Raw genomic sequence first — 25767 nt, 5'->3', positions numbered from 1 at the left:
GTGAAAGATACCCAAAAAAATAAAGAAAAAGACAAGAAAAAAAGTAGTATGAAATGAGAAGTTCTCAAGAGAAAGGGTGAAAGTGAAAAATGTTTAAATTAGTTAGAAATTTGTACAAATAAATTACACTACAAGGTCGTTTTACAATTATAACTAATCTAGGGTCATAAATGTAATTTTGAAAAACATGATAAGTAGGAAATAAATGTAGTATCAAAACATAATGGTACTATAACGATTAGGTTTCGATTTCACGAAACCATCGTTTCTTGGTGGCGAAGCAGTGAATACCCTAGCCCTAGTATCAGCCACATCCGACGATCTCATCCTCTTCCGGCGAACTGTTCCGTCTCCGGCATGATTTTCCGGCTTCGGAGTCGTCGAATCTCATCTAAATCATCAAATCGTATAAAGGTAATTCTGATTTCTTTCTTTTCTAATTCGCTTGCCGTGTCCACTCTACTTTCATATATCGGTGTATCGACACAAATACTTAGGGTTAAAGAAGCGAGGCCATGTAACACAGTCTTACACTATTTGGTACCCTTTTGTTGAAGGGTTTTGTATTTCTGTGTGGGATAGATAAAGAGTTTTAACGCCTTCTTTTGATTTCTGTGTGGTTAGGAGAAAATTTAGCTGTGTTTATTACTATTATGCTTCAGATTTGGCTGTCGTTTGAAACGTGTAAAGTGATTTTAGGAAAAGAATTTGTGCTTAATTTGATAGTCTTAAGGAGAATTGTTTGTTTAAAGAATGCCAAGAGGATTTGAGTTGGAAATCTCTAATCTTTAGCTTTCCATGTTGACGATGGTTGATTAATCTCTAAGATGCCCTGATATTTTATTAGGTGATTTGAATTGGCTAGGCAGTGAGTTCTGTTGTGGTACAGACTGTTTTACTTTTCTCTTTTAGACGGATTACTCGGGTTGTTCACGTGGCAGTTCTGAGGCAATATTGTCAATCTACATTAGACTGTTTACGGCTAAGTTATCAAAGATATAAGTAAAAGCTTGAACCTCACCCACTAGCACAGTTTTCCGTAGGATCAGGAAAAGCATTGTCCTATGACAACTTAGGGTGGCAGCTTTAATTTGTAATGTGAGAACTGTTTCCACTTATCATAAAAGTTAAATGGATCATAATGCCAAATAATTTATTCGTTAAAAGTTTTTGCACTTTTTAAATTAGATAGATTACCCAAATCATAGCTGTGGGAACACATACAAAGGACCTTTTCTACATGTCTACTTCATAGAGTACTTTTGAATAGGCCATACGCAAAAAGTAAATATTGGGAGATAAAGATTTTGGGCCACTGTGGTGCTCTTTAGTAATTTTTTACAATCATGAGGATGCGGGCTCGAGTCTCGAAGCAATTAGTTTTGCAAAATAAAAAAAAATGATGGGTCTATTTCAATCTTCTCCTCCTAGCACCCCAGAGGAATACACTCGATAATGCATTCTATTTTGGAGTACTTTTGTGTTAATCTTCTTGTGGGCAATTTACCAAATTGATGCATTTTTTGGGTGCTCTCTGGCATTCCATATCAAGTTGATTGGTAAAATCCAGATTGTTTTGGTTGTTGATTGGCAAGTGAACAGTTAACTTGCTTCTGGTTTAAGGGTTAAAGCAAAGAAGTTGAGCGAACAAATAAATATGCTTTCAGCAGTTTGAGGAAGGAGAGAGATTATTTGACAATGTCTCTATCATTCAAGTTTTATAGAAAAGGAAATTCTAATTTGTTGGATTATATCCAATAAATAATTTTGATATTGGAGAAAAGATAGTACCTTGAGTGGTTATTTATGTTTCTTCTAATGTTGCCCTCATATCCTACCCATTTGCATTTCATGCCCCAACCCTAGGTCCAAAAACATGTGCCATTTGGAGTGATGATAATATGTTAAGAATGTTTAAATATCTAGTCATTCCATAAAATTCCAAGAAATAAATTTAAATACATAAAGACTAATTAGTACTACTCTGTTTGGTAGGAAGGAGGGAAGAGGGATGGATAGAAGATACTAATCTTCATAATTTAAGAAATATAGTAATACTTGTGTATTAGTTTATATAACAAGGGTATACTTGTAATAAAATATAAAATCTCTCATTCCCTTCCTTTTAGCCAAACAAAAAAGGTGTCACCTCAATCATCCTTTCTACTATCCTTCCACTCAAGTCTTAACCAATGTCAAACTCTAATTTAATGCTCCTTCCACTCTACAAATTATCTTGTCCTTGTGCCATTGAGTTTAAAGATTGGAAAAATCCAATGCTTAGACACAATACCCACATTTGACACATGTACTTAACTCCAATTTTTTTTTTTCTTGTGAGTTTCATGTGCTAAAAAGGGGAGCACATCCAAGAGAACTTCTCTACAGCCTCGAACTATACAAGCTCTCCCTACCTCTCCCACCCCTTTCGAATGAATTTTCAAACCCAACTAAACCTGGGGTTCCACCTGGAAGCCTCCCAAAAGGCCCAAATTCACCGCCCTCCTCAACAATATGCTAAGTGCCTCTATCACAATAAGGAACAAAAAGGGAGAAAGTGGATCCCCTCTCAACCTAAGTCACAAGATTCGTTCAACTGGGTGACGAATCAGAGCTCTGCATGTGTATTTGCGATTTGGGAGTGAAAACGGCATAAATTCGCGAACTCGGTTTTGAGAATTTGCGAACTCATTTTCAAAATTCGCGAATCCACACAAAATCACAGAATTTGCGGACCTTTTTCTTCACAGAGATGACCATCAATCTATTGTTCCCTCAGCTATTGTATTAGAAAGAGAGCAAGATAACATTCTCTTCGTAGATTGAGTTTAGGGTTTCCATTGCAGAGTGATAGCCTTAGAAAGGGAGTTGCAGCGGTTGTGGATTCTGTTGTTGCAGATGGAGTTTAGGGATTTTTGTTTCAAACTGGTTGCTGAAGGAAAGGTGTTAGCAGTGGGATATTCAGACCCTCAGAGGCTAGTTTTGGCTTAATGACTTATCTTTCTGCTCTACAGATGAGGCCCTTTCTTTGGCCATATGGGGTGGCTTCAGACAGTTCAAGTTATGAGAGGGGCGGAGCTTCTTGAGGCGTGGGATTTTAGGGTTTCCTCTCTCTAGGTAGGAAATCAATCCAATGGTTGTGATTAAATTATGAGTTGGGCTATTGGGCTTTCAGTTAATAAGATGAACTTCTAAACATTAAAATATTAATTGGGCCAATAATATAATAAGTAACCTGGGCTTAATTTGCAGCCCTTAATATAATCATATTTCAAATAAAATAATTACATAAATATAAAATATATAATATATACAAGCGCTCTCAAGACGCTCCCACTCTCTACTAATTTTAACAACTATGATCCTTTCCACACCCCCCATATGATTAGTGCCTCAACCTACTAGAAGCTCACAGCATGTACGTCTAGTCATGTTCCATGGATCATATGATTCATATTGCTTAATCTTATTGTATATTTGATGAGATTCATGAACTTATTGTCAGCTACTTACATCAATTGTGTCTAGTAATTGATTCTGAATCTTTGTGATCATATAATATATTTTTAAAATCTACATAATTATTGCCTTTCTACTGTTGCAAAGTTTTGCGTTTGATTAGTTAATGCACATGTAAATCAGATATAGCGCGGCGCTACTGCTTTTGGAGCTTAGGCGCCCCTTTAACAACTATGATCCTTTCCATATCCCCCATATCAAATTAAACCAGGATTTTTTTTTTTTTTTTGAATTTGTTCCATCATATGGACCTCATTTGGACAAAAATTAAACAAGCGGAGGATATAAGTGGAGATATAGGCACTATAGAATCTAAATAATCCTCTTCCCTAATTATGGTTGCAAACTTGCAAGAACAACGATGAGAACATAACATGGGAATGCTCCTGTTACTTATCCTGTTGATTATTTATATTTTCTGCAATAGATTCCGTCATTCCCAAATCCCAATAAGCCTAAAACTGCTCCAAAGCGAAACCTAGGTGCTCAAGCATAAGTAAGATGAAGATAATGTCCAACATTTTTGTCTTATAAAACACAATAAATTTTTTTTACAATAGAGTAAGCATGATGAAGGTAGTGTCACTAACTTAATTTTTTTTTAGAATAGATTAAGCATGATGAAGGTAGTGTCTCTAACAATTGATAACGGGTAAAGGTAATTTTTGTCAAGGATCTCTCAATGTGCAAAGCTATACTTCCATCTTTTGACTAGTCACAAGTTTTTGTAAGGACAAGAATTCTTTGATTTTTAGACTTTATTTGTGATTTCCTAATCAACATAATGTTAGGTCTTCTTAGAATCTACTTTGAATATCGTTCCCCCTTGGCTTTTCTTCAATTTTCAGCTACATTTTCTTTTGGTAAGACTCTATCTAAGATCTGTCCAGCAAGAGAAACAAACCGGACCAGAATGAGCATCCGTAGTAAGCGTTTTTATATCATATTTTAGCATGGAAGAAATGCTAGTGCAATCACTAACATCTGACAAACTCGGCGATTGTTAGGACCTAGAATATTGTACCAATTCATTTCAAAAGTGGTTAATCTAGGTCCCGTTTGGTAACTATTTATGCTTACAATTTATTGTTTATATATACAGATTTTGAAGAAAAACACGTTTGTTAATATTGTTTATGTTTATCGATTATATAAATTCACTTATATAATTACTATTCACACAGGCCAATTTTATGATATTTGTGTGTTTTTTATTATTTATTTATTTATATATATATATATTTAGAAAAACATAGAGCTAATAAGCAAAACAAATATTATTCTTTTGGTGGGTCTTCATATTGGGTATCTTGAAATATTACTTAAGCAATGAGTACCTTCCGGGAAAAAAAAATTGATTAGACTAGCAATTTATTTCCTAAAGCCATTATAAGTAAGAAATAATTGGACACTTCATAGATGCTTTTATTATTTATTTAAAACTGGTGTTAATTTTTCTGTTTATTATTTTAAAAATAAGATAAACATTTTTACGTTATCAAACAATGTATCTGTTTATTGATAAACAAAAGCTACACATAAACCCTCATGATAAACAATAAACAAAAACGGTTACCAAACAGGGCCCTAATCCTATTGTCAAATGGCTGTTAGAGCCGTTAATCTATTATGGGATGTTTGGTACAAGAGGAGAATGAGAGAAGGAAAGAGAGGGAGAGGGGGGGGGGGGGGGGGTGGGTTGGTTGTGTTTAGAGAGAGAGAGAACTGGGGAGGGATGAATTGAGTTTCTTAGTCTGGGGAGGAGGGGGCCTTTCCCTCTGTAAGTGTATCATTTGTAAAATTATGCAAAATCTTTTCTGGGTGGTTGTGTTTAGAGAGAGAGAGAACTGGGGAGGGATGAATTGAGTTTCTTAGTCTGGGGAGGAGGGGGCCTTTCCCTCTGTAAGTGTATCATTTGTAAAATTATGCAAAATCTTTTCTGATAAACCAAACAAAAGAAGGGAATGATCCTGTCCCAGTATACCTTTTTCATCTCATTACTTATGTTTCTTCTAATTCTCTACTTCCTCTACCAAATTAATTATCAATCTCAGAATTGCAGTTCCATGCTATATTAATTACTTTATTTTGTATTCAGTACGTTCTTAATTCCTATTGATAATTGTTTTGACCCTGTATATAGCTTCTAGTCCCGTTTTATGAATTGTCATTAACTGTACTGTAGTGAACAGGTATCCTTGTTGGAGCTAACATAAGATGTAACATGCAGTTAGAGAATCTGAAAAGAAGTCATCATTGTGGTTACCTGTTCAATTTTTATTTTAGGATGTTTACCCCTTTGATTATGGTTCTTCCATTGCATCTTTGCGCGTACTTTAAAAAATTATTGCAGACTGTTTGTCGCGTATACCCTAATTTTCTGACCAATTTTTATGAACGGTATGCTATTTGGTTAGTGGTGATCTGAAGATTTTATTCACAAGAGAGATATCAGAAGAACTTCTATATAGGCTAGCTAGTTTTCTATTTCTTATTGAAAATATGGCTGGTTTGGTGCCGGGCGATGCCTCCCAACACGGAATGTATGAAGGCACACCTTACAGACTTTCTCAGGACAAGCCCGAGGAAGGTGGCCGTTGGTATTTCAATCGGAAAGAGATTGAAGAAAACTCTCCATCCAGGCTAGATGGCATCGATTTGAAGAAAGAAACTTATATACGCAAGTCATACTGTACATTCTTACAGGATTTGGGTATGAGGCTTAAAGTGTAAGTTCACGTGTCTTCACTTTTTTGGGCCTTTTCCCTTTAATTACATTCAATAGCTGGTATTGGCTGGCATTTAAAAATTATTATACATGCTTTTAAATTTTCTTTCAACCACAAATGTTTAGATACCAGGTTGTTGGCATTTAGTCTTTGTTTTGTTAACTCAATTAGTTTACATGAATAAGGTAATCAAATTAAGCATCTGTATGATAAATATGTAAACAAGTTGGCTATTGCATAAAGATAAGACTCCCTTTGCCTAACTTAAATGTCCTTTTTGGGGATTCCAATTTTTTATTTTTATTTTTTATTTTTAAAAAAGTGGCATGGAAAGAGTTCATTTCAAATATTGTCCATCTAAATTTTACTTTTTATCATGTTGACTTGTGTTCTAACTTTTCAAAAAGGGTAAATTCGGAATGTTTTGGATAAAAGTAAAATGACTTTTTGAAAGGTACATTTATTTTAATACATCCAAAATGAAAAGGGGTACATTTAGTATGGGACAAATGGAGTACTCTTTAAATAACGTCATATGTGAGAACAATTAAGAAGCCATTCACACACAAATATCTTGAAATACAGATAAGCAAGTAGTTTCAGTTATCTTTTTGGAGAATAATAGTAGTATTAGTATAGTTGAGGAAGTCTTAAAATAATTAACTCTCTGTAAGGTCCCTGGAGATGTAGGACCTTCTAATATATATATATTTTGTTTATATATATATTATGAGATTTACAGACCATTGGCAGTCACAGATCATAGTACCATATATATATATATTTACTATTAGCTTAATCTTGTTATTTTTGAAAATGTGAAGTCCAGCAAAAGAAAAAGAAAAAGACAAGAAAAGAAAAAATAAAACAAAAGTTAGCAGTTTTTGAATTTACTTAGATTTGTATGAGGAATGAGACATCATTTGCTTTCTCAACCCGAGAATGTATGCGGTATGCTGCATCTATAGTGAAAAATCTGAGGGGGCTTTCTTGATTATTTCAATAGTATTGGATATCTTTTCTAATACTTTTAGATTAACCACTATTTTCATTGAAATTGAAGTTCAAAACCTAATTGAGTGGGTTTATACAGTATGAGGTCCAGATTAAAGGAGCAGGTTGCATTTAAATCATCGTCATTACATATATATTACTTACTGCTCTAGCTAAGAGTACATGCAATTATTTCTTGTACTCCTTTCCATTTCTCTTAAACTATTAATAAAAGTTTTAGGCTAGTTTATCGTTTGGGTAAATATGTGAAACCTCTGTTTCAGTTTTTTGACCTTTCCATGGTTTCTAAGTTTTTATTTTTACCTCCAATATGATTTTAGTGCTAGCATCACTAAACTCCTTTGCAAATAAGTTGATCTTTTTTCTTCTGAGTGCAAATAAGTTGTGTTTTTAATGCATTCAATGTCTTTAGCCCTGTATTGAGAAAATAATATAAATGTTGAATTTTAAGGAAGATGACAGGAGATCAGTGTGCTTAAAAAACATCGTCGGAAGTAAGTGATATTGTCCCTAACCTTGGGGGAGGTTTTCTCTAATGTTAAACACCCATCCTCTTTCTGTATTTATAAATTCTTATCTTTAGCACTGAAGTTAAGGATGTTATTCATCATAATCTACAGTTGAGCCTAGACATTTTTTCTATGTGGAGATTACAATGTGCATTAAATTATTATTTTATATTCAGCAGATGTGATAGTGAATGTTTTGAAATGCAGGCCTCAGGTAACGATTGCTACTGCAATAATCTTTTGTCACCGTTTCTTCATTCGTCAATCCCATGCAAAGAATGACAGGAAGGTGAGTTTTTGGTTTATTTTTGCACTTAGTTTCTACTTTTTATTTTTATTTTTGCTTTAGATGGATGAGCAATTGTGGTGCCTAACTTCTCTTAAAATATCTTCCAGACCATTGCAACAGTGTGTATGTTTCTTGCGGGGAAGGTTGAAGAAACTCCTCGTCCTCTAAAAGATGTTATCCTGGTTTCTTATGAAATTATTCATAAAAAGGATCCTGCTGCAGTACACAGGATCAAGCAAAAGGTATTGTCTATAGTTTGGGTGCTTTATATTACTCACTTTTATTGGTTATTTTATTGAGTATTCCCTAGTAATTTAGATATATGTGTGTGTGTGTGTGTGGGTGGGTGTGGGTAATATTGGTTGCTTGTTTCTCCATGACACATAATCGAAGCTCCATCTTCAATCTCTCCTTAAATGCCCGTAACACAATGAAACTTAATGCTACTGCAAGTATAATAATAAAAGTAATTGATCCTTGGATATGTATGTTCCATTCCTTTAGCTTTTTTACACTCTCGCAAAGTAATCTCATTAATTGTGTTTAGTATTTGTTGTTTAAACTTAATCTATCTAATACATTTACATCCTTCATGCAGGAGGTGTATGAACAACAAAAAGAACTAGTTTTACTGGGGGAGAGGGTTGTACTTGCAACTCTTGGTTTTGATCTTAATGTCCATCATCCATATAAACCCCTTGTTGAGGCAATAAAGAAATTCAAGGTTGCTCAAAATGCCCTTGCTCAAGTTGCATGGAATTTTGTTAATGATGGGTATGACAGATTGCTTATTCTAGTTTCTATATAATACCCATCCATGGTCATTATTCCTTGTCTATTTTTGACCTGGGAAAGCGGCATGCAGGCTGCGGACATCTCTTTGCTTGCAATTTAAGCCCCACCACATTGCGGCAGGTGCCATTTTTCTTGCTGCCAAGTTCCTCAAAGTAAAGCTCCCATCCGATGGTGAGAAGGTTTGGTGGCAGGAGTTTGATGTCACTCCACGCCAATTGGAGGGTTCGTTGTTTGCTTTCCTTGAATAGTGATGCCATATACCAATATTGGATGCCACTATTAAAATAGATTTTCTGTTAACCCAATCAACCAGGTTTAACAATAACTACCCAATATTTAGGCGATCCTTTCCCTGAATGCTTGTATGTTTGCTCGCCCTACTGTGTTCATCTTTTTAGTGCATAAAATCTCATTATTTATGGAAGATGGATAATATTACAGGCACTTTTTTTTTTGGATTTCTTTATGGGGTGGGTGGGGAGGGTGTGAATGTCCTAGAGAAAAAAATGTTATTTTATCCGAAGTTAAATTTTATACTACATTGGGTATTTTTTATTCTCATTAACTGTGGTGGTTTATTTCTTGCAGAGGTTAGCAATCAAATGTTAGAATTGTATGAACAAAATAGAGCACCACTTTCTCAGGCTAGTGAAATGGAAGGAAGTGCTGGAGGTGGGGCAACTCATCGGGCCCCTTCAAAAGCTCCTGCTGGCAATGAAGAGCATGTTACAAATAATAGTAACTCTCAGGGTGGAGGTACTACTTCAAAGCCTGGAACCTTGAAGCCAGCATCGTCTAGGCCAGTGCCTGACCAGTCCTACGGTGATAATCATGGTGGTCTTCCAAACACCTCCCAAAGTCGAAATAATGACTATGGAAACACAGAAATGAAGAGTATTTCTGACCACAATGGTGAGATCAATGGTGATCAGCACCATGAACAAGAACAATTTATTCACCAGGAGAACATGGGAGAGGTTCAAAACAAATCAAGGTTTGGTTCCGATGTACATGGTGAAGAAGATCAAGAAAGGAGTTCTGGGAGAAATGAAATAAGAGAAGCAGGGCAATTCAAGGATAAATACCATGGCCGGAATCTGGAATATAGAGACGGTACACTTGGCCAGTCTCCTCAAGAAGTTATTAAAAAGATTGACAAAGACAAAGTAAAAGCAGCTCTTGAGAAACGAAGGAAGTCCCGTGGAGACATGCCTCGGAAAACAGATTTGATGGATGAGGATGATCTCATTGAGAGGGAACTGGAAGATGGGATTGAATTGGCCGCCGAGAGTGAAAAAGTGAAGCGGGACAGGAGGCAAAGCTTGTCCAAATCCTCAAATTGGCTGGATCATGAGAACCCACATCATGTGAAGCATAAAGATGATGGTGGAGATGGATACCACCAAGGGATGAAAGGGCAGTCATCACGTGGACAGGATTTTGAGAACGTGGAAGAAGGGGAGGTTGCAACATTTGATGATGCTGACCATGGATATCGGTCACCAAAGTCGAGCAATCGCAAGAGAAAAGCAGGGAGCCCAGTGGACAAACCATTGGAGGGAAGGCAGCGGCATGATTACACAACTGCCCCCCACCACCATAGTAACCACCATGAATTCCTGGAAGATAGAAACAGGTTGGGCAGGCTTGGTTATTCAGAAAGGGAGCACAAGAGGCATGTACAAGAAAATCATGTCTGAAGTTCTGTTAAAGCTTGTCAGAGCATGCCTCTGGTAGAGTTTTCTTCGTAGCCAGAGTGTAAAATGTGATTATGGACGGGTATGCTCTAAATCCGTCGTCCTGATTTGGCTGCCAAAAAGAATTGTTGCATCAGCCTAATAATATTGGTGGTGGGAAATGACTATTTTATAAGAGTATGAACCGTGGAGCTTCATTTTCAGGTTTAATTGTTTGGTTCAACTTCCATGCGGTACCACAGATAATTTGTGAGTGGCTTTGATTATCAATCAAAGCAGGTGTGTGGACATGTGTTATAGTAAATGTTATACCCCCTATTTAATGTCTGTGGTCTTCAAATATTTGGGACTATCAGTCTTTATAGGACGATGATTTTGATGATTGCTATGGTCAACTAGAGGAATTGAAATTGGGGACACTTTTGTTGTCTTCTAATTCATATATGTTTAGGCGATGCTGGTATTGTGCATTTACACAGTTGTTAAATCATAATTAGTCACGTTGTTATGCCCATTTTGGCCTGAGATATTCCCAGTACTCGATGAGCATTGTATTGTTTCATTCATCTTATGATGCAAGGGCAATAGATTTTACCATTTCAGTGTACCATCTATTATGACTAGTGAACTTTTGGTTTAAAAATGGTCACATGCTACTATTTAGCTGTTCCTGACTTTCTGGTCTTGCAAGAAGGCTTACCTGTTGCTTTTAGCTCTTCATTTCCAATGCTACTTCTTCGTTATTGGGTACCAAGAAGGTGAGGCTGAGGCCGATCTTACCAAGGATACTCCTGCTCGCTCGCCTTCAATCTTATGCAGCTTCCCATTTTGAACTCAAGGTCTGCAGTTTCTGATGGTACATTTCGTAAGGCATACTTCTTCATAGGCCACGAGGAACTGCTGGTTCAGGTGTTAGTATTACATGTCACTACCATGAACCAAATGTTCAAATAAAAAGGGAAAATAATTTTGAAATATAAATTATAATAAAATAATATCACGTGGGATTAGTAAAAAGTAGTATTTATTTGTTACTTTTTTTCATTAATCTATCTATTATTTCGGTTGCATTAGCATTACCTGACTAATAAATTATTAATTTGGAAGGAACTATGGTTTTCAACTTGAAATCTAGGCTTGTGATTCTAATTTAGTTATAAAATTATTTTTATTTCTTTTAGACCTCCTCAGTCCCCAACTTTATCGATGTATTTTATAACAATTGAATTCCAATTTACTTTTATCACTGGGAGAATCATTTTATTCCCTTTCTTTCAACTATCTTTTCCAATTACAATTTAAAATTAAATGGAGAATCATTTTATTCCCTTTCTTTCAACTATCTTTTCCAATTACAATTTAAAATTAAATACTATCTTTTATTCATTTATTTATTAATTAATCAAATACAATAATAAATCAACAGTATACTCTCCCTTTCATTTTATTTCTTTTCCTAACATTGTTAAACCAAATTATTCATTGGGTCTCAAACGTATATTTATTTATTGTATTTTTTTTTTTATTAAAAGTATTTTTTCCTTATACAATTATACATTTCATTTGGAAAATTTGGGAGGGAAACTCGAAAATTTTAAAATCAGAAATCTACCGAATAACAAGAGTAGACCTAAGTCCACCTAACAACTTTCCATTGAGGGAAGAGAGAGAAAATATTCATTCAATTTCAATTTTCCATCGTTTTGTTCGAAGCTGTCAGGTCCCTCTCTATCTCCTCTGCAACTTATCTTCTCTCTGCATTCCTCAATCTAGTACGAATTAACATTAGGGTTTCTTTAGAGAGAGAAAGAGGAGAGAGAGGTTCATGATCGTCCCTTTTTGTTAAAGTCGTCAGGTCTATATCCTCTCTGAAACAACTTTCTCTCTCCACATTCTTCAGTCTGAAATTCTTACACACATATATTTAGAGAGAGAATTAGGGTTCCTAATTGGGAGATATGTCTCAGAGCAGCACGAATAGCACCGGAAGTGGACCGGATTTTCATCTATCGGATGAGATTTTGTCGGTGATCCCAATGGATCCGTACGAGCAACTGGATCTGGCACGGAAGATCACGTCGATGGCCATTGCGTCTCGCGTGTCGAAGCTGGAATCGGAGGTGGTGAGGCTCAGGCAGAAGATTTACGAGAGAGATCGCGCCGTAGTGGAGCTCGAAGAGAGGGTTAATCAACTCCAACACGACAATCAAGAATCCGATAGACGACTAAAAATAACCACCGATGATAATGTACTGAGTAATCATATATATGTATATATATATATTTGGAAGATTTCCTAATATAATTTCTACAGTTGCTTTTGAAAGATTTGAATTGATGATTGAGTGGTTATTGTTTCAATTTTTTTTTTTTTTTTTGGTTAAACTAAAGATGAAACTCTTGAAGGAGCGAGATTCATTGGCCATGACGGCAAAGAAATTAGCACGCGATTTGTCCAAGGTAAGAATATTGTATGTATATGTTAATTATTGTGAAATTTCTTTGTTAATAGATAAAAGTTTTGATTTTTCTAAAATGTTGGACCCATTATCTCATCTACTGCTGCTACCATTTTTATTTGAGTTCTGCGATGTGATGGAAAATGGAAATGATGGAAATTTAATTATGTTGATACTGCATCTTAAGCTGTGTTGGTGAATAATTTCTGTAACGCATCTTCTTACCCTGATATTCCCTTAAGGTTACTGCTTAAAATGCATTTTAAGCAACAATCATGTAAATTGATTACTCCGTTCTATGGGTTCTCAAATGCCTTGAAGGTTTTTTGGCTCCTTCTTGTTTATAAATATGTTCACAGATAGGAGATTAGAATTGGGGAAGAACACAATAAAGATTGAATTTTACGTCCTTTTTTTTTTTTTTTTTTTTTTTTTTTTTTTTTTTTTTTTTTTTTTTTTTGGGCCTGAATTTTGTATCATTAATATTCTATTAGCCCCAAAGCTTTTTGCCAATCTTCTGCTAGGGGTTCCCTTTAAGTTTGAGGTGTTTTGCCTGCACTTATCTTGGTCAGAAATAGCCAAAACTGAAAAACTACTACCTAAGTGCATGAAACTTTAACTACGATACATAGACTTCATTTAACTTATACATATAATTTCATTTTGAAGTCTGATATTGGCCCTCTTTTGCCTCGCTGGCTTTAGTCTGTGTTCCAGAGCCTTGGTCAGAGCTTACAAACTTGGTGGAGTGGTGGACAGAGATATAAAGAGAATATATGTATTTTTTGGCAGTTTAATTTACATGATGTGCAATGGGATGGCTCTTGAAGCCTATTTTTTAGCGCCTTGTGTACTTAATGGATATATTTAGTAACTTTAGGACAATACTTGTTTACTGAACAATGTGTGTGAACTGTAAATTTTCTGCCTTTTGAAATAAGAAACAAATTTGTCATAAAACGATAAGAATTCAAAGGAAATGGTATCCTTGAACAAGGATCAAGAAGAGGCAAAAGTTGATGAAAATCCACAAAGAACAAAAAGTTAGAATGAAGTGCCCTGTAATAGTCTCATGCAGATGATTTTCATCATTTTCCATTCATGTCAATATTAGATTCTGTATTTGAGCAATGATGAATAATAGATTTTGAACTCCTCTCTTCAAATCCAAGCGTACATTGTCACTCGTCCAATGCCAATTAACCTGATCCCTTGATTCTCATTTGTCTGTCCATGATGCGATCTTTGAGGAGTTCCCTTTAATAATGATTTTCTTTCAACAGCGGAGGAAGCAACCACCTCTGTTTAAATAGCAGCATCACTCCCATAAAGTTAGGGAGTGGCATAATTGATGTCTTATCTATGATTCCTCAATAGTTCCTTGATGTCCAAGGAGAAATAATCAATAATTTAACTTATTTATTCGAAGGGGGAGGATCAAAGCTTGAATTCATGAATAACTGACACAGTGTATAAGGGCACCCAATAATGAGAGAAACTTAGATAACATTAAACTCATTAGTAATTGAAACTCTGAAGGAGAAGCTGACCCAGTTCACACTCATGTAGTGTCGTGTTAATGCCTCTTTCTTTTCCTTGCAATGCTCACTTCACCCCGATCTGTACTTGTGTTTTGAAAAGCCCACCCTTACCTTCAAACTTAATTCACCAAACACTGGCCAGGTAGTACAACACCACAACTTTGCCTCTAAATAAACCAATTTTCCTGCTCAGAAGAAAAGTAACTTTTTTTTCCTGCCTTTTGTAGGCATATAAAACAAACACCACTTTCCATTATCTTTAATTTAAATTTGTTATTTTTCCTGTTGTAGTTTGTTTGTTCAACTCTATTTAACTCCTTTGAGATAATTCTCTGTTTTATTGGCTTCTTAAAAATATATTTGTTAAATGAAAAGCTATTCGTCAATGGTTGAGAAAATCAAGACTTCTAATTATTGAAAAAAGAAAATCAATACTTCTATTTTGGTAAAAACAGGGCTTCTGAAAAATTAATCTTCAATCAATGAAAATCTATTTGTTCAACCCTTGCTTTCTTTTGCAAAGGATTTGTTTTACATCCATGTCTATTAATTTGGATGAAATTCTATGATAAACCTTAGGCTTCTAATACATTCAGAAATGTGTTAATTACTGACTATTTTCCCAGGAATTTAAGTTATTCTCAAGATTGCTGAATAAATAAAGGTTCTGATATTGATCCCAGAATCAAGGGTTGATGCTGGTGAAAACAAGTGTTAATGTTTGCAAATCTTGAACCTCTGTTAGGGAAGGAAACTTTCTTTAAAACACTTCTGACTTTGAGTTGGATAAAGTTAAGGGAGATAAATAACTAGATCATTACAGTTACCTATGTTAAGTAATTATACGGTAATCAACCTCCAAAGGGGGTTAAAATGATATGAAATGTTTCTGTCTGTCAATTGTCGTGATGACTCCACGAAAGGATAGCTTTGATGCCATAATATGAAGGATGTTTACTCTGCTTTATTGAAGACTCACTATTATGCTAGAAGTTATGTCATCCTAATAAATAGTTCTACCATTTGGAGAGCTTGTATTCTCAAATTTGTATACCTTTACTGATTCTTATCTGTAACCATATTGAACATTGTTTTTTCCCTTTCGAGCATGTACTTGCATTGATGAGCTTCTCAAGATATTTGTACTTTGGGGTTGTTGAATTTGTCAGTAGATTTCAACCATCTTACCAGCCTATCTCTGATTTATCACCTGCATGCATTTCTTTTTTACTTTCCTTATTTTCCCGTCCTTACCTATTTGAACTATTTTTTTGGTAAGCATTTGTTGTGTGTGTTTTCTGCCAAATTCCTTCAGTGCAATGTCAAAACCTTAAAATTTCCGATTTTTTATAATATCTATCTGGTGCAAAACTTACTTGATGTCTTGACAGTTGGAGACATTCAAGAGACAATTGATGCAGTCACTGAGTGATGATAATTCATCGGTGAGATCTGTATACCAATTTTAGTTGTTCAAAACTGTTATGATTCAAGTCCATCTATGTTAAGAACTGTGTTTTAATAAATGGATTCACTGTCATGTTTTATGTTCAACAGCAAGCTGAAACTGTTGACATAGGGACCTATGAACAGTCAGTTCCCAAATCCTATGCTATGAAAGGTACTTTTAAGCTGAATTGATAATCTTTATTATTGTTTCCATCCTAAATTGATAATGTTAAGTAATTATTCTCTCTTTATTTTACTATATATCTTTTTTATCTTCTGGTTCCCACCTGGTGGCCAATGGCACAATTACTTTCATTTTGCTTACCTTACAGATCGACAGATGAATGACCAAATGGTGCAACATTCTGTGACTGGCTCTACAGAAAGTGGAAACACAATTGATGAGGGTATTAGATTTTGGCACTTGGGTTTGTTTGACATTGTTTTTGACTGCATGTGTTATTAATGACCTGATTTAAGCTGATTTTTTGATCTCCAGGTTCAAAGCAATATGGGCAAAGATTTTCTATCACACCATATATAACACCACGACTTACTCCGACCGGAACTCCAAAAATCATATCGACGAGTGTGTCTCCAAGAAGGTATTCTGCTGTTGGATCTCCACAGAGAACCTCTGGTACCACATCTCCTGTGAAAACTCAATATGAAGGACGGGGTGCACTTTCTTCATGGTACCCATCAAGCCAGCAGTCATCTGCTGCAAATTCTCCTCCTCGTGGACTCCCAGTTCCAGGTTTGGATGAGTTATTGCTATTTCATTTTAATTTCTGGAGCTGTGCAGATATAAATACAACTGCTGGTCCTACACTGCTAATAATTATTAGACAACGCTGTTACTTCTAATCTTTATTTTATCAATTATAAATATCTATCAGTACTCAGCCCTACTGAAATGCTTTTAGCACAACTTTTACATCAGACTATTTCCTGTCTCCTAATTTATCTTTCCTCTTCTGTGCTTCAACTTGTTTTAGGACGAACTCCTCGAATTGATGGAAAGGAGTTCTTCCGTCAAGCTAGGTGAGTTCCGTGTTTCCAAGTCTCAGATTCACAGTGATTGGCTTTTATCAGTTTGATGTGCCCCTTTACAAGCTGTTTTTGGATTTTTGACTCCAGGAGTCGTCTATCATATGAACAATTCAGTGCATTTCTTGCTAACATAAAGGAGCTAAATGCTCAAAGGCAAACTCGGGAGGTAATATATGTTGGCAATTCCCTTAATTATGTGTTAGATTGATGCAGTTCTGAATTCTTGTGGTCCGGTGGTTGATTAAACGAACAAATTATTTGCATCTCTTTCAGGAAACTCTGAGGAAAGCAGAAGAGATATTTGGAGTGGATAATAAAGATCTTTACCTATCTTTTCAAGGATTGATTAACCGCAATCGTATTCAATGATGATTGGTACGTTTATCCCCAATCACCATCTCTAGGTCTCTGAATTTTTGGACTTGTTCCTTCAACTGGACTTTTTCTATTTTTTATTGACTCTAGTCTCTAGGAAAACAATGCTCACTTAAGGTATACATAGATCTGAGTCCGACTCATCCATTGCAGATTATGTATACTTAAGCAAGTACAGCATAGCTTCTGTAGGCTTACTTGTGTTCCATTCCTGGCGGGCATTGGGTAAATAACTGTCTTTTTCGCATTACCTGCTGTGCCTCTTACATTTCAAAATGTACCAATTGACACTAGCAAGATTTTCATTGAATCAACTACCATAAAATCACAGTTTTCTTCTGTATGTGTGGGGTTCATCATTTTCCCCTTCAATTTTACCAATGTTGATAAGATTATGATCTGATGTAACTTGATCAGGTTTTGTTTTATTTTTGTTTATCAGCCTCGAATGTCATTGCCCATGTTTGATAAACCCGAGCATCATAATGTGAATACCTTTGCTAAGTAATCCCAATGTATAGCTCTTTTATCACAATTTTTGAACCCTAATTGCTGTGTTTGTGACGAAACTGCACTCAGATTTGAAGCAAAAATATATCAACTGAAAATTGAAATCCAGTTCTTCCGTGTTGAAAGAATTTGTGATGGGCAAGTACTTAAAACTGAAAGGAAATGTTTATTGGGGGTTTTATAGTGCTAGCCAGGTTTTTCTGTATTGAATATTATACTAGCAATGAAAATATACTTTCAGCGCACTGTAAAATCAATTTTTGATTATATAAGAAACACCTTCAATTTTACTTGCTATTAAAATATTATTCGATAATAATTAGCCTTTGGGTCGTGGCTTTTGGTAATCTACTTTTCCTCTTATTGTTTTAAGTGCAATATGAAGCTTCGAGGAAATACTTGCACAAATATACGTAACATTTAGCATGAATGAAATGGTTGTTTTGAGAATGAATTCATTGTCCAAGTTTTCCATCTTGCATCAAGCAATGACTTCATTTTACTCATACAAATATATGCATGTATATATATACACACACACACACATAAGTTAACTTGCATGGAAATATATGCATGTATATACATTATTTAAGTTGCACGGAGTGACTTGAATTCAGATTGGATCGAATAAGTCTATCAGATTTGTTATTAATAAGATAACATGATTCATTAATAGTGTAATTCTTTGTTAAAAGAATATAATGTCAAGTTATTGAAAAACAATGATTAGAAAAAGAGAAAAAAATTAAGGAGAGCGTGGAGAAGAAAAATAAAACATGGACACAGAAAAAAAAAAAAGAAAAAAAAAAAAGATTTTTGTTGAAAAAAAAGCACCAAAGAGAGGAAGACCAACTATATCTAGAAGTATAGTTGTGCGTTTTGAAAAAAATAATAATTCGGGTGTGGTTAGGGTTAGAGGTGTTATTTACTTTTAAATAGGAATGTAAGTGTAAAAAAATGGAGTGTCAATATCATCTTTTAGTAATGTGGGTGCGTTTATATATTCACCCACCCGTTTATCTTTTTGGGGATTCGAACCCTCACCTTTCACTTTGAAAAATTATAAAGATATCACTAGCTACAGCCTTAGCCTTTAGTGGACAATACAAAAAATGATTGATTAACATGGAAGCTTAGAAGATATTAGATAAAAGTTTGAAAAACTTGAAAAATATGTCAATTTTATATTCTTATAAATGTTTTATAATTTTTTTTTATATTATCCAAAGTAATAAAAGTGCCAAAAAATAATAAATAAAAACATAAACCCTGAACTATTTCAGAGTTGTAAGATGCCACATGAACTATTTTTTTGGAGTTAACTCAGTCCATCAACTATAAAAATATTGCATGTTACCCCCTTCTAGTCACTTGGTGCACACTTTCCGATGCACAGAATTGCAACAGATGTACATTTTTCTGCTTTGATTAGAAATGAATCATATCACTGTATATTTGCGAAGCTGAGAAAACAATGTGATCTTATTTTTTTTTATCAAAATGGGTCAGTGGCTTAGCCATATCAGCCTTATACTTTTTAAAGGAAGCCAGGATTCAAGTATTAAAAGAGACAAGTATGTGTAAGTATCAACTTGGAAAAAAAAAAAAAAATTTGTGATCTTATTTTGACAAAAGCAATGCCAAGCCGACCTGGTAGCATGAAGGAAAGCTTGAGATGTAGAGGAAAGGGTAGACAAATCTATGAACATATATATGTATGGTTCTCAACTTATAGACAAATTAAGGAAAGTGTACTATGGAACAAGAATACAAATAAATGATAAGAAAGAAAAAGTTAGATTTATATAAATCTATAGTGATCTTATGCCCAAAAAAAAAAAAAAATATCAGCTTAGATTCACTTCCAGGCAACATGCACCAACACGACCTTGTTGGAACATTGAAACCACTTGCTGAGGAGATAAAAAGAGAGTAAAAAGAACGCAATTCTGTTAGCTAATATAAGATTATACTCGATCCTAAATGATTTATTTGTCCTTTCTTTATTTTTTATTTTTTTTTATAGAAAATCTCCCCCATGAAATGGAATTATAATTAATTATTTACAAGTTGTTTTTTTTGTTTTTTTTTTTTTTTTTTTTTTTTTTTTTTTAAGAAAGTCCCACAAATGCTTCGAAATTTGAATTCTATGTGACACTTATTTTAAGGTAGATCTCGAAAGATAAGAAAAATCTTTTTCTAAAATATACATACTGCTTTTCACAGAATTCTGTATGTGTTTGTGACGTCGAGTATGAAATTTTGTTTACTCATTTTAAATTGAGTATTTATTTTCCTCATTTTCAAATAATCGTTTTTTTCACGTCCATACCATTGAGTCCTTGAGATTTCCAAAGTAGACATTTTACTTTTAGAAGGTGAAAAAGTAGTATTGAACCTTAGCTCTTGGTATCAAATTTTAGGCAAGTGGGTGACTAGGGTAAGGGCATGCTGGATGGGATAGTTGATGGATAGGAAGAGGAAACCAGAGAGGCACCTGATACCAAGAGCTAAGGTTGAAAGGCTTCCAAATCGCTTTTACCTTAATTTTGTGCTTTTTGAGGCAAATTTAGTCTGAATAATCCCTTAAAGTGCTCTTAATATCCTTCTAACCAATTGATTAGTATGTTGTTTGAGTACTCTATTTACAGATGATTTTTGGAATGTTTTTAATTAGCTGTGGCTAAACAGTATCATGTCCTATTCAATTAGTGAAGTACCTTACAAAATGTTGTGATGTTGAAATTCATATCACAACAGTTTTATAACGTACATCTCAGAGAATAGGTGACATGATTACTGTTTAGCAGGAAATGATTTTGATCCGACATTCCATTGTGATCATAGTTCCATTTATAAGTAGTGCTTTTTCTTTTTCTTTTTCACACACAAAGAGAGGATGTGGATGCAATCGTATTGGATGTGAAAAATAAGATTCATCTTGATCACAAAGTGTAGTTGCACAAAATAACATGTTGTGAGGGTTGGTTTGTTGATCCAAGTATACAGAGCAATATAGTGGTGCACCAGTAAAAGAGATGGGTAGAAATGGAATTACAACATTTGAGGGTTATATGTTGTACTTTGATTGTTGATGCAAATCTTGGAAGTGTTGATCCAATAAGCCAGGGTAATATGGTGGTGCAGCAGTAAAAGGGATGGGTAGAAAGGGAATTACAACAACATTTGAGGTATATATGTTGTACTTGATTTGTTGATGCAAATCTTGGTAGCCTCCATGTGTTAGATTCTTGGTCTAAGTAGGTCATCTTCAGTAGGGGGGTACTTATGGTGTACAGCTTTTGAAAACAGTATCAGAATAGTAATCACATGAGGGCCTCTGTGCCCTTTATTAGGGCTTTTCAGCCTTTTTCCTTCCAAGGGAGGTGCTCCAAAAAGACTACCATGTATAATATTGCATTCGAGTAATATTACCTTTTCTTTTTTCTTTTTTTTTTTTTTTCTTTTTTTTTTTTGTTTTTTGTTTTTTGGATATCCATACTATTTTGGGCAATCCTATGGACGGGTGTGCCGTGAGCGGGTTACAGGGGTACTGACATGTTATCACATTAACGAATTACAGTCGCTCCAATTGGTATGAAGTTTTTTGGAGTAAAGTTTAATAACTAAATTGTAAAGGCTTGGACCAAAGTTAATAATATTATGTCATATGGTAGAGTGAATTGTTACGGAATTGATTGTGACAACCTTATGGATGGGTGTGCCATGGGCGGCACCCTCACTTCTTAACTTGAAAGACCGTTTCCATTTATTGTTGTTTCAAAATCAAAATTATAAAATTCTCTTAACTTAAGAGATCGTTTCAAGATATAATTTGCTATTGCTGTTCAAAAATCAAAATTATAAAATTCTCTAAACTTAAGAGTTGGTTTCAAGATATAATTTGTTATTGTTGTTTAAAAATCAAAATTATAAAATTCGGTATAAAAAACGAAAATGAAAAAAATATGAATACGGAGAGAGATGTTTATATAAAATAGGAGTAACATTTATAACAACCACCTCCAAACTCCAAGGCTATATTAGGTTTTGTACGTTTGTAAAAAATAAAATTGGGAATTTGCAATTTTATGAAATTTTATTTATTATGTAGAAGCTGTGGTACATAATTCACATTCCAACATGTCTGACACACGAGCACTAGTTTGAAGCACAACTACTAAAATACGGTACAGGAAAAATACAGATATGAAAATTTATGAGTATAATTTGATATATATATTTTAAAATATATTTAAAAAATTCATCAAAAAAAAAAAAATGAAAACGTAAAAATACAAATACGGATGTGTACGTGTACACTAAAAATTCAGAACAAAAAATTCGGCTATACACATTTTATAATTTTATATATTTGTAAGGACAATGAATAATAGGTAACAAATAATAAAATAAATATATTACAATTAACACTATCACAATAATCATAATAGAAATAAACTATCTAAAAAAATTAATGAAAAAAATTCTAATTCAATTAATCAACTATGTTGCCTAAATTAAAAATAAAATGCGGCTGCTTGAATCTCTTATGGTACTTTTGAATAAATTTCAATATTTCTACCTTTTACGCCAGATAAATGTGATTTGACTATTGAAATACCTCCATAATAGTTAGAGTTTTATTCAACATGATCCCAAAATGCATTCTTGATAGCCTATATATTTATAATAAATGCATAAGTATATAGTGTGATAGTTGTGAAAATATCTTTATATTCTAGTAAAACATCTAGTGAATATAGTGATTTACAAACTTACAAAATAATAATAATAATAATAAAGATACTAACAAAATTTAAAAGATCTCAAACAAAACAAAAAATTTATAAATATCTACAAATATCAATAAAAATCTATGATTCTTCAAAATTATAGTGTTCCATGAAGTATATATATGTGTTTCATTAATTTGATTAAAGATCAAGCATTTGATCGCCAATAATAAGAGATTAAAAAAAAAAAAAAAAAATAGATTAATAGTAGAACAACTGAGTGGACATAGCCTTTGCCGAGATTGCACAATAAATAATATTATTTTGATGGTGTGAAAGAGAATGGCTATACCAAGCAAAAAATGTGTTTGAGAAAAATAAACGTGAATAATTAGATTACCCTAAAGTATAAACACGAATAAAACGGAGCAACCAAAATGAAAAAACGAATAAACGCATTACATACTGAATGATGAAAATAACGCGTATTTTATCGTATTTTTCAACTCTGATCGGTAAACGAGAATATTTTCCTAAAATTCTTATGTACACGTTTAATTCGCGTTTCGAATTTACTAACTAGGTTTAAAGTAACAAAAACTTCTAATCCAATTTAATTCATAACTAATATGTTTGAAGTCTAAAATTATTAGCAAATATATAATCGATGATTATAGTAAGACTCTTTCAACTCGCTAAAATTCGTGTAACATTGATTTAATATTGTCTTTAAGTAAGACTACAAAAGTGATACAGTACTGCGACAACTTGCATAAAGGAGCACTACACATGCTAGCTATAAATTTCAGGATTAGAGGCATAGTGACACAAACAAAAACTGAATCAAAAACACTACAAAAGCGCAAAATTTTCCTTTCTTCCATGACTTCCATTCCTCAATACTACTCTGATTACATCTTCCCTAGTGAATTGTGCGAGTTTCCGATCCCAACGGCAGGTGGCGCCAACGTGGGTGCTGCAATTTGGAGTGAAGAAAGCTTAGTACCCTTCATTCAAAATGGAGCACTTGATCATATGGTGCCACCGGAATCTGACATCATGTCTTCAATGCCACTGATTTCATTGCCGGAGCGATTTGGTGTTTCGGACATGGCTGTGCCCACATTGCCAGAATTCAGTAGGGGCTCATTCGACATTGTTGGAAGTCGAAGTTTTGAAGGCACATACCAATCTGATCTATGTGAGTTCGGGGAGGAATGCAATGGAACAGTTTATTCAAAGTCTAGTGATAATTATTGGGTACCCTTTTGGACCTCCTCCTATTTAATTGATTAAAGATGCACTATATATTATATGCTCTATATGCATTATTGTATAGTGTGTCTATTGCATGAAAAATCATATACTAAACTACTCCCTATATTTGTGTATAGATGTATATTAATTCTTTCTATCATTGCATTTTTCCAGGGAATTCAAGGTAAGCCAACACCAGCAATTGAAGAACCTACTGTGCAAATTGGGAGGTATTCAGTAGAAGAAAGAAAGGACAGAATTCTCAAATATCTGAAGAAGAGAAACCGAAGGAACTTCAACAAAAGGATCAAGGTTCTCTCTCTCTCTCACACTTCAAAAAGTTTCCGTGCAAAATAATATCTAAGATTGAAGAAGAACCGAATATTTGACATTATTTTGCACGGAAACTCATACTCATAACCTCTTGCTTGTCAGTTCGAGCTTTTATCATCTTCAACATTGATTATAGATGGAATTATAGCCAGAAAAATGCATTATATCACTAGTTTGGTGATCTATATGCAGTATGCCTGTCGCAAGACCCTAGCCGACAAGAGGGTTCGAATTCGTGGAAGATTTGCCAGGAACAATGGATTGGCTGAAGAAGCAGGGACAACAAAGAAGAACACTAATCCTCATGTAGAGAGAGAATTCTATAATGATATCCAGGTACTTTCCTACTATGGAGCAGAGCCCAAAATTTTCATTTCCATTTATAAACATTTTAATACAACATAAAGTACTGGACTTGTTTAACTATATGTGACCAATTCTGTGTACTTTTGTTGTATTTTTTCAGATCAAACATGATGGGGAGGACTGGTTCCAAGAAGCTATAGCCAGTCTAATATATTAACCATATATTTGCTGGGTGATATGATTGGTGCTATTGTAGTATGAACAATTAAAATTTCCTTTATCAATGGTTATTTTGGTTCTAAGCTTAGTTGCACATAAAATAAATATATAAAAAAAGAAAATAAGAAAAAACACAGGACTCTTTTATTATATTGTACTGCATGTTACAGTTTTATTACTTAGATAAGCAATACTGGGATGTGCAGGTATTTTTCTAATGACACCAATGTGTAAATATATGGATGGTGAGCTAATTGCTTTATCTTTCAAGATCAAAGGCATCTTAAGTTTAACTTGGTATTAAAGTTCAATTAAATTGAACAATTTCCAAAATTGTAAAGCTTGTTTGGACATTTTGGGAAAATTTTGTGGCTCTATAGTGTTTTCATGAAATCTAAAGGTGCCAAATCGATAAAAATAAAGCTAAACCATAAATTAAAGAAAATTGAAGCCATAGATCAGTGTTAGGATTATACTTGAACTACCACCAATTCAAGACTCTGATTTTTGAAGATGTAAACTGTAAACCAAATTTAGATAAATGTAACAAGAGTGGAGAAAGGGTTAATTGCAAAAAACCCTCTGAACTATCGAAAATTTGTAAATAACTCTCTATACTAATTTTGTAGCAAATAACCACCCAGAACTACTAAAAGTTTTGCAAAACACCCTCTTCCGTCAAGTTATTGTTAAAAATAAAAGCATCAAAAGTTTTGAAAATCCAACTTTGGCATTTGGATTAATTGCAGAAAACCCCCTTGAGCTATAATATTTTTGCATATTACCCATGTTTCTTGGGTAACGTTCACATTTCTAATATATTTCAAGTAAATTTTGTACATTTAAGTAGTTCTTGAGACAAATTTATGGACAACCTAACAACGGTAAAATTGTTGGCCTTATTTGCAAACTTTTAATAGTTTAGGGAGTTAATGAACATTCTAGGTGTAACAATCAAATTTTTATAGTACATGAAT

General features: G+C 34.1%; 3 protein-coding genes across 6 annotated transcripts; all 3 read left to right on the top strand.

Annotated features, from left to right (window-relative positions):
- Positions 1–237: 237 nt before the first annotated feature.
- LOC132312350 (cyclin-T1-5-like) lies at positions 238–11149 on the top strand. 3 transcript variants are annotated; one of them, XM_059810691.1, is made up of 7 exons: positions 238–414; positions 5937–6248; positions 7979–8060; positions 8168–8302; positions 8659–8834; positions 8926–9026; positions 9444–11149. In XM_059810691.1, exons 2-7 carry the CDS (start codon positions 6022–6024, stop codon positions 10553–10555), a joined length of 1833 nt encoding a protein of 610 aa, XP_059666674.1. In that variant the 5' UTR covers positions 238–414; positions 5937–6021; the 3' UTR covers positions 10556–11149. The 3 variants fall into 3 exon arrangements, with proteins under 3 accessions (XP_059666674.1, XP_059666673.1, XP_059666675.1); XM_059810690.1 differs by having other exon boundaries at positions 8926–9077; XM_059810692.1 differs by lacking the exon at positions 5937–6248 and having other exon boundaries at positions 8926–9077.
- A 915-nt stretch (positions 11150–12064) lies between these two features.
- On the top strand, positions 12065–17964 carry LOC132312351 (uncharacterized protein At4g15545-like). Of its 2 annotated transcripts, XM_059810694.1 has the most exons (10): positions 12065–12801; positions 12944–13012; positions 15944–15997; positions 16110–16173; positions 16334–16408; positions 16501–16758; positions 17000–17045; positions 17142–17220; positions 17328–17429; positions 17583–17964. In XM_059810694.1, the coding sequence occupies exons 1-9, from the start codon at positions 12511–12513 to the stop codon at positions 17421–17423; spliced, it is 1032 nt and encodes a 343-aa protein (XP_059666677.1). In that variant the 5' UTR covers positions 12065–12510; the 3' UTR covers positions 17424–17429; positions 17583–17964. The 2 variants fall into 2 exon arrangements, with proteins under 2 accessions (XP_059666677.1, XP_059666676.1); XM_059810693.1 differs by having other exon boundaries at positions 12066–12801; positions 17328–17964.
- A 5559-nt stretch (positions 17965–23523) lies between these two features.
- On the top strand, positions 23524–24974 carry LOC132314971 (uncharacterized). Its single transcript, XM_059813733.1, has 4 exons — positions 23524–23935; positions 24107–24244; positions 24458–24601; positions 24732–24974. Exons 1-4 carry the CDS (start codon positions 23558–23560, stop codon positions 24786–24788), a joined length of 717 nt encoding a protein of 238 aa, XP_059669716.1. The 5' UTR covers positions 23524–23557; the 3' UTR covers positions 24789–24974.
- The last annotated feature ends 793 nt before the right edge of the window (positions 24975–25767 follow it).

This window comes from Cornus florida, unplaced genomic scaffold (assembly GCF_030987335.1).
Source record: "Cornus florida cultivar Cherokee Brave unplaced genomic scaffold, ASM3098733v1 CherokeeBrave_3.0.0_Hap2_Chr06, whole genome shotgun sequence".
In the NCBI taxonomy this organism is placed as follows: Eukaryota; Viridiplantae; Streptophyta; class Magnoliopsida; order Cornales; family Cornaceae; genus Cornus; species Cornus florida.
This window is presented reverse-complemented; position numbering and strand designations above follow the sequence as displayed.